Source organism: Centruroides vittatus, unplaced genomic scaffold, assembly GCF_030686945.1.
Source record: "Centruroides vittatus isolate TY-2023 unplaced genomic scaffold, ASM3068694v2 contig_18, whole genome shotgun sequence".
NCBI classification, from domain to species: Eukaryota; Metazoa; Arthropoda; class Arachnida; order Scorpiones; family Buthidae; genus Centruroides; species Centruroides vittatus.
In genome coordinates this window covers 7,391,070-7,409,322 of record NW_027121101.1, presented here as the reverse complement: position 1 = coordinate 7,409,322, position 18,253 = coordinate 7,391,070, and the positions used below count along the sequence as shown (strand labels likewise).

Genomic DNA, 18,253 nt, shown 5'->3' with positions numbered 1-18,253 from the left:
TCATATATATAACGTCTTATAACTATTATTATAGCATTAATACGTAAAAAAATTACTTAACAGATTAAATCAAATTCTGCATTAGTCTCAACTTTACGATAGACTTAATATTCTCCAGAAGTTTTATTCAGTCGCAGTGGAACCGTGAAATATTTAGAAGTAATAACTTTTTTCGGTTAGGAGGTAACTCTTTTAAGACAACGAATTGAGATACATGAAACTAGAAAAATGCGTTCGGGTGAACGAACGTATCCGTTCCGGACGGTGGATCCTTCGGTCATTATCTACTTGGTGCAAATCATTCGGGTGAGAAGTGTTGTTTATCCCACACGTTAAATTTTACAATCTGCTTCGCATATGCCTATTTAACGAATATTAAGTTTTATATCTCCGATTTTGATTTTTCTTATTAGTTCTCGTACAGACGGTAAGCAACTCTGTATGAACGAAATTCTGTGAATATCGAAGTATTTAGAACAGTTTCATTAACGAAAATAATGTTCAAAATGTAGATTATATCCTTATAATATATGTATATGTGTAGAGAATTATATGAATAGTCTAAATTCAATGAAATGCTTTGTGGCAACTAAAATATTAAAATATCGATTGTTCTCATTTCGATCGCGGTTTTTCCTAGTAACACGCTATTTTATTTAATAGTGTATTGTGAATAGTAATAGCCAGAACCAAGTTTATGGCCATATTTCATTTTCCTGCATGAAACTTTTCAAATATAAAAATGTACATTATCATCGTAGTTAATTAGTAAATATCAATAAAATCGGCAGATAACTTGTACAGATGATGAAACTTCGAACTTTCCAATTGAGAATGTTATTTTACGTTTAAATTCGTAAATTTAGGGCAAATTCGTTTCAAATAATAAAGGGGAAATGTAACTATTTAAACAGGTTTATTTTCCACTTTAATTATATACTATTTTAAAACGGTAGTAGTATGTAAAATATATACATAATTTTCCAGATGGCACGACTGCTTTCCTGTCATCCATACATGGCGGCAGTTTGTATCGTAAATTATTTTTTAATTATATCAGAAATACAAAATCATATTTTTTAGTCATTTTAACAACTTTAACATAAATAAAAACTTGTTTCATCGAAAATTTTAGCGTTGCCTATCATACACTTTTATCCTCCGATGATTAATGTTGACAATGCATCTATTATCAATTATTCGATGTTCAAAATATAAACTTGATGAGGTAATACACGTATATTATTATAATTACATAGTAAATGATTAAGCTTTGTTATAATAGAGCTTTCACATGCCCGAAATTATATTTTCACGAACATATTATTAAATTTTAATCGTTTTCGTTCGTTCCGTTCGATTGCAATTAGTAATAGAGTGAATTATTGTTACTTTTTTCTTCTATAATTATAGGTGATTAGATCATTTATTTAGTTATATTTCTTTGTTAATATCGTAATTATAAAATGATTTTAAAATGTAATCTGCATTCATATTATCGCGTCGTAAACACGTGCTAAAACTGGTCATGAAACTAAAATCATGACGAAGTTAAGGTCAAGTTTCTTTGAAGAGAACAATGTTATCAACGATCTTTATTTGCCATATAATTACAATTTTTATTTTTGGGTAGGCACTGCAAAAGAAAATCGAATCGAGAGGAAAATACGTATCTGCTCTATTGAAATCTTGCGATCGCCTTGTAAGTTGTCGTGTGGATGACACAGGGCCCCCTCTGAGTTGGGATGCTCATCACATTAGAAAAGTTGCAGCCAACTTGGAAAAGAGATGGCATGCTTTGTGGCTAAAATCCCTGGAAAGACAATGCTTGCTTGAGGAATTTCTTAAAAAATATAGAGCTGTGAGTATATTTTCTGTTTGTATTTACTTTATTTTAATAATATGATGATGATAATATCTATTATTTTTAGTTTTTTAACTGATTATGTTAAGTATATTATTAAATTTTTTGTTTATTTCTCTCTGAGAAGTCAAAAATAGTATGCTTTGTTTCTAAATAAAATCAATACTTATTTTGTAGTTTTTCATCCTTTATTTGATGTAAACTGAATGATAGTTTAATACTTTTTAAAAAAAACTTTAATTTATTAATTTTCAATTATGCTAGTTTTTGATGTATTTCATATATAAACTAACATAAAATTTTAAATAATGTCTTTAAATTTTATTATATTTTTTCTTAAAATACCTAATATAATCTTTAATTTTATGAATAAATTAAATAAAAAAAGAAACTATTGTTCAGTTAGTTACTATGAAAGATATTTGTTAATCTTACTGTTTTTCTTCATAAAGATTTGTAAATCTTTTTACATAATTATTTTTAATTGTATGTAAATTAAATACAGCAAATGAATAAAATTAAAAATTTCTTTATTGTATAATAGATACATTTACCTAATTTGAATAAGATATATGATTGCTTTTACTGTATTTTCTATGCTTAAATCAAATTTTAATTTTTTTATTCATACAGTTATTTTAAGATTTCCATATTAGCATATGAAAAAAAGCAAATGTTAATTTTAAAATGATTTAAAAATTTGAAGAAGAAAAAAATAAAGTTAATAATATAAATTTTAATCTACATTTTTATAAATATATATTTATTAATAATCATTTCAAAATAGCAATAGAGACTTAAATATTTTAACATGATACGAAATATATTGTGTTAGATAAGTTTCTTGACCTGCTTGCACCTGGAGTGCATTTTTGCTTTAGGCTGTTGAGTCAATTTAATGATCACATTAGTGAGGTAAATTTGTAAGAGTTCAGATGTTGCCTATCCCTTGAGGGTTTGGAACAAAGCCAGTCATGAAAAGCCAATTTCTCCTTTTGAGCATAATGTAATATATAGTCATGATGGATAGTATCAAAATTTCAGCTTAAAATGTTAATTGAGTAGAAGTCAAATTATCTATTTAAAAAATGATTATGTAACATTTATTGACATAGTTAAGTTGTATGTAAATAAAAAAAAGTAGGAAATGTTTTTAATAGTCGTGATTGGTCATGTTTGTTTAAAAATAAATATGACTGTTCAAATGATATTTCTGTAGATGAATAATTTATAAAATTTCAAAAAAATGCAATAAAACTATTATTATTATTATTCCTGTTGCACACAAATACATATCACTTTCCATTATATCATTAATATTTAAAAAATGCACACACAAATACATATCTATATTATTTATTTTGAAACTAAAAGAAAATTATGATTTTAACATATTTTGGTAAGTGTATCCTAAATAATACATTATTTGTATAGTTTGTCTAGAAAAATGAAATTCCTTTATATAAATGTTATTTATATATATGAAAATTTTAAGTTCCTGAAACTTATTTTTTTAAAATAGTTTTTATCCTTCTTTTTTTAAATTCATATAATTCCTCATGTAGAAATGAGACCAGTTATGCTCCATTCCATTCTTATTATGCCTTTAGCTATACAAAGAATAAATTATCTCATCAAGAAATAAGATTTTCTACTGTAAATGATAGAAATCAATGGAACTTTACAATTACTATTAAATATCAGATACGAGTATTATACTAGTATTTAACACTTAATCATTTATATAAATCAAAACAGCAATTACTGTGAAATGTGAATGTAAAAATATTGATCTATTTGTTTTCTACATAATAGATTGGTTTATAATTTTAAACATTTTCATTATTTTTGAAAGCTTTTAAAATTTCAAAATACTTAATAAGATAAATAGCTTAATTTGTGTAATTTTATAAACATTATTCCATTAAAGTTTAGTTTCTTAAACAATCATGTTTTAAAAGAATTATCTCCAATATCTTACTTGAAACTCTTTTATCTTAACCATGTTGTTTAATTAAAACTTTATCTTGTCACCAAATTTATCAGCAGATAGATAAATTTAGTCTGACAGATAATTTACCAGTAATTGTTTATTAACTAGTAAAATTTATTTGCCAAATCATCCTGTAATCAAGTATATTGTGAAAATTATTTTAAATTTAATATCTTATAAAACTCATAGTAGTAAGAAATCAATGTGTTATTGTAAGGAAAATATTCTATAATAATCAACAAACTGTAAATTACTTTATGGATAACCTAAAAGTTATTGTTAGTTTAGTTTACAAAATTGACAAAATAAAATCAATCTTATATAAATAAATTAATCCTAAAAATGTTTAAATATAATAAAATTTACAAAATAAACAATTTAAAATAATTTTTTTTTCCATTCAAAATTTAATATGCTAACACGCTACAAAGTTTTACATGAAATTATCTTTTTTAAATTTCAAATGTATATGCAACACAGCAATTTAAAAATAAATGCTTGTTCTGTTTAAAAATATCTAAAGAAGAATTATTGTATGGTTTCTCTGTACTTGTTAATTTATACACTAGTAGCCAAAAATATTGTAAGACATGAAAATTTGCCTTATTTGTAACTTGGCTTTGCATTAGATGCTAGAATCATAGTATTATATGATTTTATTCTCATATCAAAAGGGCATTAATTGAACAGAAAATAAATCATGTTATTTTTTAATATTCATCAAGGAACATAGCTTTTAGAATTATTGTATATTGTACTGTAACATTAAACAAATTTCATATTAGCAGGAATGTTACACAAGCCCGTTTTGTAGATTTAAAATGAGTCCTTAATCAATTGGCTCACCTTTTAATCTTAATAATTGCTGCATCTTAGTAAAGTTTGATGTTTGAACAGAAATTCTTAATAACTATTTATCACAAACCTATGCTGTTTAACAATGTTAATTTATTGCATATTATTCCTACTTAATAAGAAACTAAGTTGAAGGTCACAATTTCATTTTATTGCTAATTAATATTAAAGGAGTTTTACAGAAACTTAACATTTCAGATATTCTTTTTGCCATAATTTTTTCATTGGCCATGAATTTGTAATTTTTCTTATTGAGTAGCACCAAAGTTGGCATTGACATTTATAAATTATAAAAAAAAAACAGGAATATTAATTACATAGTTGAATTTGACACAGGGTTTTACTAATAATTTAAATTTTGATTTTTGAATTATTTAAACATTCCTCAGTTGTCATTGTTAATGATAGAAATAATTTAGGTTTTTAATATTTTTTTTTAATGTATGAAATTCAACAAAATAAGGCGTTTAAAGCTAGGCCAAATATATTTCACCTAACTTTAAAATCTCTTGTAAACAACCAGTTGGCCTAAATACTTTATCTATGCAAAATTCTAGCATGAAAAATGGTTGGAAAAAAATACTTTATTTTTTACAGTTAAACATATTATTACTCTTAAGTTAAATAATTAACTGGAAAGTGAATGTTATATTAAAATCTTCATATTTATTTATTAGTTACTTTTGTATCTAATAAATAAATATGAAGATTCTAATTATCTAATTTTTGCTACTAGATACAAAAGTAATTTTTGCATTTAATACAAAAATCTGTTTTCATCATGCTAATGAAAATTAGCAGAGTGGAAGATTAAATTGATTCTATTTTTGCAAAATTAGTTAAATATATTCATAGTTGGTGTTGTATTGTGTCTTAACAAACTTCTGGATAGGATTTTTATATAAAAAATCAAATGTGCAAGCTGTTTTGTACATAAAAATAAAGTTTGATTTAGAGTTTGAGAAGAGTGATTTAGCATGGTTTTAGTATCTTATTTAATTACTGTTTGTCTTTTTATGTTTAGTAAAAGTTAATTTGATTGCATAAAAATCTAAAATTTACTTAATTTCTTGATATTAATTTTTGAATTAAATAACATGAGAATAAATGTTTTAGACTTCAGAGTTTGAAAATTGTTTACAAGAATCTTCATTTAAAATATTTAAGATTATTCATTATTGTATTAAATTCAGAAATATGTTAAATATAAGTTTAGAGAATGCTGAATGTTTCAAATTGAACCAAAATAAAATACCATAAAAACTATATTAATAAAAATATACAGTACCGTATTTTACGGACTATAAGACGCACTTTTTTCTTCGAAAAATTGCCTCCAAAATTCAGGTGAGTCTTATAGTCCGTAGCATCTTATAGGTATTTTTTTTAAAAATTGCTTAAAAATTAAGGTGCGTCTTATAGTCTGTAAAATACAGTATATATTTTATACTGTAAAATTATATATTGAATTGCTAATTGTCTATATAAATATTTAGTAATTTTGGCAATAATTGAATATAATTTAAAATTTTATGTATGTATAGATATATAAACTTTAATTATTAATGCAAATATATTGTTTTTAGGGATGTATGTCAGGAGATTCATCTTTTGAATTAAGTTTTAGTGAAGAACCACTCACTAAATATCCAAAATTAAGCAGTGATTGGGAAGATAGTTTCCTTTTACGACATGCTGATGGTACAAATCCAATGGATTCTGAATTAACAGATTATGAAGGTATGAAAGTTGATGATAACATGGAAGAATGTATGAAATCAGTTCAGCAAGATAATTGTGAAATATCTGAAGACAATACTAATACAAATGATAAAGGTGTCATGGTAGGCATGACAGGAATTGCAGATTTAAAAGCAGAATGTGGAGGTAATATTGGGCGTTTTGAAATAATACAGGATGTAGGATATTCTAGTGAGAGTTCAGCTCATTTATCTAATGATGAAAAACAAGAATTTATTAGAGTTTACAGCTATAGTCCTGTATGCAGTGGTCCATCATTAATTTCAGAGTATGCAGTAACCAATCCAACACCTAAAACTCTTGACAATAAGCCATCTTCTTCAAATCCATTAAATTTATATCTTCCACCAGATAAATATCCTTCTATATCTCTTAAAGATTGGCAGTTTGTAACTGGAGAAGAACCATTTTATAAATTAAAAAATAAAACTGAATCTTTAACAACACCTTCTTCTACTTTTTATAAAATGACTTCAATTGATCCCGATGCTGTAGAAGAATCAGCAATAATTGAAAATGCATTTGAAGATAAACATACTTCAGATAAAACTTTTAAGCAAGATGATAATGAATTAATGGATGATAGTGTTAACAGTATTTCATTCTGTCCTGCTCCAAAAGAAGATTCAAAATTATCTACAAATGATCTCTCCACTTCAGTAACACAGGTACAATCATCATCAGATGCTATTAAGATGAAACAATTGCTTGCTTGGGCTGAAGTACCAAATAAGAATTCTTCTGTTCATTTAAGAAATATTTCTTCTGGTAAAAAGTTAACAAAAAATGCACATATTCGAGAATGGTTAGAAAATTGTCAAGAAGGTAAAATATATAGTAAAATTGAAAATAACATAGAAAATAAAGTGATGAATAACCATCTGTTGGTAGATAGTTCCTGTGATGCAAGTGGTGAATACACTACAAATGAATCAGATAGTGAGCAGTCAAGTAGTTCTGCAGATGTCAATAACAGTTTGATAATGAGTAGATCAAATACAGGTTCTGTTGAAACCGTAATACCAGTAGTAGAAGAAAGTTCTGGTAATGTGTGGTCTGGTTCTTCATCAGTCACTATGAGAAATAAACGTAAAAGTTTTAAAGATAGACCATGGAGTGTAACTGAAATTGGACATGTAACTAGTGGCTTAAGATTTTCTCCACTTTCAACTTCAGAAGGTTCTCTCAATATTCTGTGTTCTTCCCAGTTTAATAAGACCATAGATTCAAAGTAAGTAAGTTTATTTTTATTTAAGAAATTGTCATTTTATAAAAACTGTTATTTTTTTAATTAGATGTCGTAGTTCGAAATGGTCAATAGGAACACAAAAACATCTTTCTGATGATAAAAGTCGTTCGTTGGGAAATAAACCAAGACGAAATCGAAGTCGCAGTAGTCTCCAAAATACTTCACATCGTTCAGATTCTGGTTCAGATAATCTCTCACCAAATACAACTTGTAGCACTTTATGTCAATCAAATTGTTCTGATCTTCAAATTTCAACACCAACACGCCGAAGAAAATCAAATTCAATCTTATCAGACAAATTTTCTATTCATTTATCACCAGTTCATCGTTCTCCAGCACGGCGTTTTTCGAATTCTCGTTCATCATCATCCAATAGTAGTGGAAAAAAACGAAACACTCAGTCTTCATCTGATAATTATCAAGTAAGATTTTTTCATTTATATTTTTAAATTTTATCTTTTATTATTAAGAAAAAAAAATGTTTTTTCAAGAATACTGCAACTTGGCCAGTGTCTCATAGTGAGCCAGAAAATCTCTCAGCTACACAACTTCCTTCATCATCAGTTGCTGACAGTGATCAAGCGCTTACACAGACAGAAGATCAAAGTTCTGTTTCTGATCAAGTTTGGGATGGCTACCAGGTACAGTTTTAAAAAATAAAAGTTCCTTTACTTTCTATTACGTGATATAAAAAAAACTCTAAAGAGTTGAAAATAACACCTAAATTCAAACTTTCCAGCAAATAAAAATATAATTTCAAAGTTCGAACATTTTCAGCCACTAATTTTATCAGCCCTCTTCAGGAAATACAAAATGGAAAAAAATCATTCTATAAATAAAATGTAGCTGTCTTGCAAAATTTTAAAAGATCAAAAACAGCTGTGATGTATCGTGCATGACGTATATTATGAGTCTAGTTTGTAATTCCATGCATTTGATACATGAATGACATTCGTGTTGATGCAGGTTCCACTCCTGCTCACCCTGTCGATCTCAACCGCTTCTAAAATTCTAATATTTTGCCGGTTGAAGACCTTGTGCAATTAATAGCTTGGCCTGGTCCCAATGGGGAAACCCCTGGATCGCTGGCATAACGTGCTAAAGCAGTATTGATGTTTCCTTTTAGTATGTCATATTTGTGATTCTTTAGTCTGGCTTACAGTGATCCGATGTTGATCCTATGTATGATGATATTCTGTCAAACTTCTCATCATATAGTGGGATGTGGTAAATCCCAGGAGCCATTGTGTCCTCAGCGCCATCCTTCGCGTTAGATAGAAGGCGGAAAATGCTGGTACGTAAACATACTTCAGTACTTCTGTATGTAACGAGTACGTTTAAATTATTTGCAATCCTTCTATATATGCAAAGCAGTGACAGTTTAGGACCACCCAATTTGCTTCTGCTTTGTTAACATTGCTAGACGACTGAGCCAGAAATTTGGATGCTAGATTGTCGATAAAAGTGCGGCCATATCCATGGTTGGACGCTACCTGTTTGAGATGCTCCAGTTCCTTGTTGGTATCTGACAATTCTGTAAAATGGGAGTAGGCTCTGGCTACTAATGCACGGAATGTGAAAGCCTTATATGACCATGGGTCTGCTGAATTGGCAGGTATGAATAGGGGGGCGTAAGTAGCTTTGCAGTAAATTGTGGTGTTAAACTTGTTATCAGCAACTTGAATCTTGATGTCTAGGAAATTAATGATGATATAGCTTTCCTGATCAATTTTTGCATTAACCCGTCACTGTTATTAAACACCTTTGACACCTCCCCAATATCTGGTCGTCTTCTCCATACAATTAAAATGTCGTTCACATAAAAACTCTTTATACAGTGTATTAGAATCTAGATTTGTAAGACATTTTCATATCTGATCTATATCTATTAAGGATGAATTTTTTTCAATTTTAAATATTTCTTATATTTATAAGAATATCTAGCCTAACAGGACCAATAAAACAAGATTAGTGCTATCTGAAATAATGAAAATATCTAACCAAAAAATTCATAATAAATTTAAGTATAACAACAAATGCTTTGTCAGAACTTTAAAAAATTGTTGAAATTTTTTTTATAAGGGCTAACTTGGTAGATTATTAGCATTATTATTGTAATTTGTGTTTATGAAGATTTTTGGAATTCTTTAGCAGCTTGGTTATTCATCATTCATCACAACAGCCATCAGATCTTTCAAATTGGTTTTTATTTATCTTTTTAGATGCTAGTTTTTGTCACAGTTTTATTAATTTGTATCAATTAAGGTTTAACTTTCTTCTACGTACCAAGGCCTGTTACTGGTGTGAAACTCAGCTAAAAAACGAAAAGAACTGTTCACCTGAGGAAAAACCATTTCTGGTTTGAAAACGTTTGTGAAGTACTGTTTTTTTTTTGTTCTTTTCATTTTTGGAGTTTTGCTTTGGTACGTAGATGACTTCACCCTGGTGTTGTTTAGTGTAGATGTTTAACTTTCTTTTTATAGCTCTCTGTGTATACAGTTAATGACAAGAAGTAAATCATTGCCTCTCGTTGATCAGCATGAGGATGATATCAGGTCAAATTTGATGTATTGCATAACCAATTCTGTCATCTTCAGACATTCAAAATTTGGATATTGCTGCTCAAATTTTGGATATCTGAAGATGACAAATTGATTACTTGATTACTGTTGAAAGTTCTTGCATATTTTTGTGATTTACAAAAAGATGTTTAGTCACTATACTTTAGAAACAATTTTTTGTAAAATTGTTTCTAAAGTATAGTGACTAAAATCTGAAGAGCAATTAGTTTTTTATTTTAATAAATTTCTTGAACCAATTTGCATTAATTTGAACTAAAATTTAAATTGGCAACTATATACTAGTATTGAGGATCAAGAAAGTAAGTGTGAAGTTAATCACTAAAGGTGGGATGTCAAAAGATTGTTGCTTCTTTGACTGTCTTATCATCATTCAAACACTATTTATTTTCTTATACTGATAACTTAAATGAATACATTTGACAAAACTGTATTTAAGGAAAAATATAATTTATATATATAACAGATTTTTTTTTTAAGACTTTTAATGCCTGGAGTCTTTTTGTATATGCATTTGATAATTAATTTGTCATTTTCCTATGGATTTTTTGAAAATAAATTTTATCTGAAAACAGAAACTAATCTAGTATATTACACTATATACTTCATTATATCTATATTGTATAACTTTCTTTGAAAACAACAAATATTTTTATTTATACAATTTTAAGTTAAATTATCAGTTAACATCAATGCTTACAGATAGTCCCACATATATTGATATTAATAAGAACTACTGTATTAATAATTATTAAATGATTTAGAAGATTCTGGAAGAATGATCCAGAGTGGAACAAAACCTGTAATGTTTGTTTAACATGCAGATACATTACCAGTCACATTTCCTGGATTTCTGTCTGATCTTTGCTTTTATTATATGATTCAAATTAATATTGTTCTGAAAATGAAGATTAGGTGGAGATTCAGATAATGTAACTGATAATGCATCTGCATGGTGAGCAAAAGTTGTAGATTAGTTCCATTTTGAGTCATTTTTCTTCCAGAATATTTTACATTATTTAATTCAAAATGAACTTATAATTATTAATATTTAGGTGCTTAGACCACTATCTTGTGCTATCTTTAAGGCCAAATTATGGAGTATAATTATTAGACTACAGTTAAAATCTGTGAATTTTTAAGAAGTGATTCAGAGTATTTTTTTTTTAATCTAAAATTCTGAATATTAATAGTCAACAGTGATTAACTCATTTATTGTTTTGTAGAAAAATGAATGTCTTTACTTTTAGCAATTATTACTACTGACCAATAAATAAGAGTATACTTTATACAAATTCAGTATATCAAAGAAATTGATGCTTTCATAATGCATTTTCATTATTTGCTTGAAGTTTTAATTAAATTTTCCAAAAAAAAATTCAGTAACAAAGTTAGAGAATACTGTAGTTTGTTTCCTACTATTGAGTAGCAAACAAATAATTTTTGAGACTAATAGTTTATCTCATAGATTAAGAAAATTATCAGATACTTTTTTGGGCTACAGTTTTCAAATTGCAGACCTATAGATTCTCACTGTTGTTCAGCTGGTCATCTATTTGTTATTTGTTAACCTTGAACAGAGTTAGATGCATGAAAATCAAGACCAGATATAGAAAGCTGACATGGGCCAGAGGCCCCAATTAACTATATATAAACTTCTGGTCTGGACCAGAAGTCATGCGATTTTTTTAAATTAAAATATGATTGTCACAATGCTGGGCTGCAATTTTTAATGTTACAATAATTTGATTTTTCCCCAATATTTTATTTTTACAGATAAAATAAGATAAAATTTTTTCTGAGATATCTCAAGGTTTGTGTGAAAATAGTGTTGTACAATAAGATATATAAAAATTTTCTGAATTTAATATTTCTGCATTAATTTATTAGAATCTTTCAGGTAAAACATAGATAAAGCAATTAATTTATTTCTACAATATTAATAAATTTCTACATGGGAAAATGCTGCAGTGTGAGAGATTTATAGTATGAATGAACTTCGTTTAAGTTGAAGTTTCTCCAAAAAACTGTAATAATCTATAGTTTTAAAACATTAAAAAATGAAAATTTCTTTTAAATACAAAAGAATTACATAAGGTAGGGGAAGCAAAAGCTTCTTTTGTTTTGTGTGTGTGTGTGAAGAATAATAATAATTATATTAAGTTTGATTTTCATAGAATGATTGCGAAAATAATAGAAGATAAAATGAAATTTAAATGTTTTACATCAAATTTTTTAATTTTGCAGTTTGAATTTTTCTTTTCTAATGTTGTTTTACTTTAGTCATAAGAGCATTTGAGGCATTGTCTTTAAATTAAAAGTAATCAAATATTGATATATTATTTAATATTTGATTTTAATAAAATTTGTGACACCATAACTAGTTTCTTTACCTAAAAGTTGAAAATTGCATTGTAAATTTTGAAAATAAAGTTCCCATTTGCTACATTTAGCTAATAAAATAATTTCTCTTTATATCCTTATTATAAAATATATTTATTATTTTTTTTGCAATTAAATTAATAAAAATACTAAATTTTTAATATATAAACTTAATATTTTGTTCAGTTGTTGGAATGCATTTGTAATTTGAAAGGTGATAAACAATGATTATTTTTTTATATTCATTCTAATCATTTAATTGAGTAACAATTTTTAAAATTTAAACTTTAAACATGATTTTCTTAATTTAATTTGAATTAAAGAACTTTCTATGACAATTCAATTATTACAAATATACTTGCTGCAAATGTTTTAATATATTGTAAATCATAATACTGAAAATTTCTCAATTCATAAACAATATTAATAATATTACACAACTTTATAAGTGCAAAGTAAATATTGACTCAATATAAAGCTTATTGCATGATAGCATACATTGCAAGTAATTTATTATCTCACTTATTATAAAATGAAAATAAAAATAAGAAAATGCATTTGAAAATATTTTAAAATTGTTTATTGTAATTTTTATTTATTTATTTATTTTAATCTTATATGTACAAATATAGATTTGAAATTCTCATAACAGGCATTTAAAAGTAGTATAATTTTATTAATTTGAAATACTATGTTAAAAGTTAGAAGTATTATCTTAATTATTTTTATATTACTTTCAATAAAAAATTAAAGAAAAACTAAATTTATTTGAAGAATTAAATCTTGTTTATGCTTAATAGTAAAATTTTTATAGTTTTGGAGATGGCTATTATAGTTCAAATATATTACATTATAATTAAAACTATTTTGCAATCTATTCATTATTCAAAAATTTTTGCTAATAAAAATAAATTAGATGAATCATTAAAGAAATGCTCAAATAATATCCACCAAAATAGAAACACTAAAATAGTTCACTTATAAAACAGAAATTATCATCTTTTCTAAACTAAAACTGTTGAAAAGAAGAATGTTGAACATGTATGATACAATTTTCTGTTATAAGTAACAGCTTTGATTTTAGAAAGTTTACAATACTGTTGTAATCTTTATGTATTTTAATAATTTACCAAAAATAAAGATTTATAATTAATTTATGGTCATATGAAATTTAAGAGCTTACAATGAAGGTTTGATGAAATAATTTTTTTAAACAGATGTTGTAAAATATAGATTTATATATTGATGATGATGATTTTCTCAATATTATTTTATAATAATTTAACATACAAGAGTCATTTAAAAAGTTCTCAGAATTAAGTATAGTAAGTATAGCAATGGTAGTATAACTGAAAGTTTTAGTGCAATAGAATGTTTCATCTGTCACATGATCATGTGTAAAATTTGAAGTCATTCTGTTAACATCTGTTTAAATCCTTCATTTTCAATAGTCTTCAAGTTGACTATTGAATTTAAGCAAGGTAGTGGAAGTCTGAAAGATGATTCTTGCATTAAAAGCAACAACTAACACCTGTAATCCAGTTAAAATAAATCAATTTATTATAAGAACAAACATTTTTAATTGTCTTCAGGTTATGGAATGTTACATAGAGCAAAATTTAAATAAAATAGAATTTGTTAAATTCGTGCTGGTGGATCTTTTTGATGATCCTTGCAGTGGAGTCACAAATCTATGATGTGATTTTGCAAGATTGGCAATTAAAGATATTTGACATCACTAAAACTGTAAACATCTCAGATGCATCAGCATTTCATATTTTGACTGAAGAATTAAAATATAAAACATACAAAAAAAATAACCACAAGATGAGTGTCACATTTCTTAACAATTGAAGAAAATACATTCATGCTTCAATTTCTCAAGAGTGTGAACCATTTTCAAGAAAAAGAAAACTAATTTTGTGCATAGATTTGTTACCACAGATGAGAATTGGGTCCATCACTATATACCAGAAACAAGAGCAATCAAATATAGAACCTGGAGAGCTTAGCACCAAAGAAGGCAAAGATGCATTTGCAGGCAATGATTTTCTAAGATGCTAAAGGAGTTACACTAATAGACTATCATCAAAAGGGTAAAACAACAATGGGAGAATACTAATGGTCACCTTTTAGATTGATTAGACAAAAATATTTAGAAAAGAGAGCAGGCAAAGAACATCATTCATCAAGACAATGCACTTGCTCACAGAAGTGTCTTTGTGATAAAAAAAAAATCAATGAATTGAAGTACAAGTTGCTACCACATGTGCTGTATTTGTCTGATTTAGCTTCATTCTATTTCTGTTTGTTTCCAAACCTGAAAAAATTTATTGTTGAAAAAAAAATTTTATCAAATGAAGAGTGATATCAGTAGTAGACAGTTACTTTGTTGAGCTTTCAGAATCACAATTCAGGGATGACATAATGGCTTGGAGTATTGTTGGAAAAATCTATTGATATTAGGGAAAGAATATATTGAAAAATAAAAATTTCAGAAACACATAAATCACTTTTCTATTTTAATCTAAACTTTTTGAATTCTTTTTAAGAAAGAAAGATAACATTTACCTTTACCTTTAATTTTACTTTTTACCTTTTAATCTAAATTAAAAGGTAAATATTCTAAAATATTTAAAAAATAAATTGTCATTAAAACATATGTAACTATATATGCAGTATATAATAACGATAAAATACATAATTACTGACAACCAGCATGAATTAGATTTAATTAAACAAAAAACGAACATTTTCCTCCATTTTTAATGGTCATCTTCAGGTTTAAAACTTATAGAATGTGTGTTTTAAAAAAAACAAAAATTAAAAAGTTTTTAATGTCATAAAAATATGCTCATATTCAATGTTGCATTTAACAAGGTTCTTCAAACTGGATAACAATTTTTAAAAAGTACCCAGTTTATACAAAATATAAAATCCAAACTTAATTCAAGACCTATTGTAAGCCAAAGCACACCTCCACGCAGTTGCTAGTGAGTCCATTTCCTTAAAATTAATCACTGTCTCTCTTTTTAATGCTTTGAATATTTCTAGTCTTTCAAGATATTTCAGGTTGCCTGGGTCATCACTGCATTGTAGTAACTGGGCATCCTCAAATTTAACTTACACATCATTATCAATAGCAAAAGAAACTAATGTGATACATACATACAAGAAAGATTTCAGCCGTACACGAGGTGTTTAGCTGGCTGAAAAGAGGGTAAGGGAAAGGAGATAGATAGTAGAGAAAGGTAGGATCCCTCTGAACAGCGTATGTATGGCTAGAGTACCCTCTACATTTGATGCGTGCAGTTTTTAGGCTGCAAGGCTGTAGTCCCTCAAAGGGTCTAAAAGAAAACCTGAGTGTAGTGAACACCAATGATTCAGTGCCACCACAAATAGCTAAGTGTAGAAGTTAGTGCCAAGTGGCTGTTAGTCGGAAGACTTATAACTACTTAACACTAATGAAACTGAATGTGAGCACAAATCTTAATACTACTTAACAGCTAGACTGACAGTGTGAAAAACAAACGAACACAACGCCAAACTAGACGAGATGAACAGACTGACAAGACAAACAAGCAAGTCCCCAAATTTTTTTTTTTTAACATTAACACAACTAACTAATCTAACCTACCATAACCTAGGACAAACCTAATCAGATGACTAAAGCTTACAAACCCTAATCTATTTTAACTTAACCTAGCATAACCTAACCAGAAAACAAGCTAAGAGTCCCTAATCTAACTTGCAACTGAGACCAACTTAAACTAACTGAATTTAGACTGAGAAAGAATTAAATACAAAGTTGAAAGGCAGCTATATACTGAAAGCTAATGTGATAGTGGAAAGACCCTTTTGAATTGTGTATTTATGCTCCTTGATCCTCATTTTTAGACCATAAGCAATAGCTCCAATATATTCAATGGCCAGTTCACCCTATGATCAGGTACACACCTACATGGATAGTATAGACCAGCGGTTGGCAACCAGTGGTCCATGGACCATTGATGGTCCATTTTGTATAAACTGGATATTTAAAAAAAATTGTTTATCCAGTTTGAAGAACTTTGTTAAATGCAACATTGAGCATGTGCATATTTATGACGTTCTAAACCTGATGATAACCATTAAAAAAATGGAGGAAAACATTTGTTTTTCATTTAATTAAATCTAATTCATGCTGGTTGTCAGTAATTACATATTTTATTCTTCATGCCAGTAGTTTCATGGAGATTGTATATAATAGCAAAACATAATATTCAAGAAGTTCCAACATTTATAAATTATATATAGTGGTGCCTCATATAACGTACTTAATCCGTTCCAGGTGCACGTCCGTTAAGTGAAACGTCCGTTATACGAAACGCATTTTCCCATAGAAATACATGTTAAAACATCTAATTCGTTCCGCAGCATAAAATAACCGTACTGTATCATAAAAAAATGAACATGGGGTGCGTTCTTTTATTCCTCCGTGTAACTCTGCGCGAGCGACATCCGTTTAAAAATTGTGCACTCCCGTAGTACCACAAACAACAGTGCACTCCCGTAGTAGCGGCGACACAGAGCGACTGCTATTAAAGAACGCACCCATGGAGCAGTCGCCAATTATGTCAGAAAGTCTGTTTCTCGAGTCACGTAACGGCCAAACAGAAAGTCCGTTGTTCGCAGTGTCCGTTATTCGAGGCATACGTTATACGAGGCACCACTGTACTATAGTTCACATCACTGGATCTAAAAACTTTTTGCTGCTCATGCTCCTTGAATTTTAAAATGTGCTTTCAGATCTCCCAAGTAAAATTTAAAATTTTATTTAAAGGATGTTGCATTTTTTCATGTGTAATTTTAACCTCATTTTAGATACAGTTTAAGAGATTATGAAAGAAAATTTATGTCAATATATATATTCATCAATATAAAAGCATTTATGTCTAGATTAGCAATTCTCAATAGAAATAACATGTAATTGGGCTGCAATTTGAAAAAAATTGTAGACCTATATATTCCCACTGTCTTTCTGTAATTTCTAGAATGGTGTTAGATAGACGAAATCTGAGACCAGATATGAAAACCTTAGGGTCAGGATCCTTCATTAACTATATACAAACTTCTGATGCAAACCGGAAGTCAAGTTATTTCGATTTAAAATGCTTTTCCCCTGAAAGCAGTTAATAAATGACCAGCACCACTCTATTGTTAAAGAAAAGTATGATGTACAGTACTAATTTGAGGTGGAGAGCATATATTTTAAATTAAATTGAGAAAAAAATTGCAGCCCGGCATTGTGAAAATAGCGAGGTTGCAACAACGTGAACGTCAGACGTTCAGCACTGCCTTCCTGTAAGTCTAGAAGTTTGACAATAGCATTTGGAATGTCAGTGGAATCATGCTTGACGTTCCAAATGCTATTGTCAAACTTCTAGGCTTACAGGAAGGCGGCACTGAACGTCCGAAGTTCATGTTTTTGCATTGAAAGCTTTGGCTGCAACCTCGCTATTGTCACAATAAATAATTGCTTGTTATACATTTAGCTTAGATATTGGTATATTTTTATTAAGATTAGATTT

The 18,253-nt window shown here is 27.8% G+C and overlaps 1 protein-coding gene across 1 annotated transcript in view; it reads left to right on the top strand.

Annotated features, from left to right (window-relative positions):
* The window catches only part of LOC136969648 (uncharacterized), a 128,638-nt gene that overhangs the window by 79,168 nt on the left and 31,217 nt on the right, over nucleotides 1-18,253 (top strand). Inside the window, exons 8-11 of the mRNA XM_067263919.1 lie at nucleotides 1,634-1,861; nucleotides 6,299-7,704; nucleotides 7,769-8,144; nucleotides 8,214-8,363. Coding sequence (XP_067120020.1) covers nucleotides 1,634-1,861; nucleotides 6,299-7,704; nucleotides 7,769-8,144; nucleotides 8,214-8,363 — 2,160 coding nt within the window. The remainder of the gene's footprint in view (nucleotides 1-1,633; nucleotides 1,862-6,298; nucleotides 7,705-7,768; nucleotides 8,145-8,213; nucleotides 8,364-18,253) is intronic.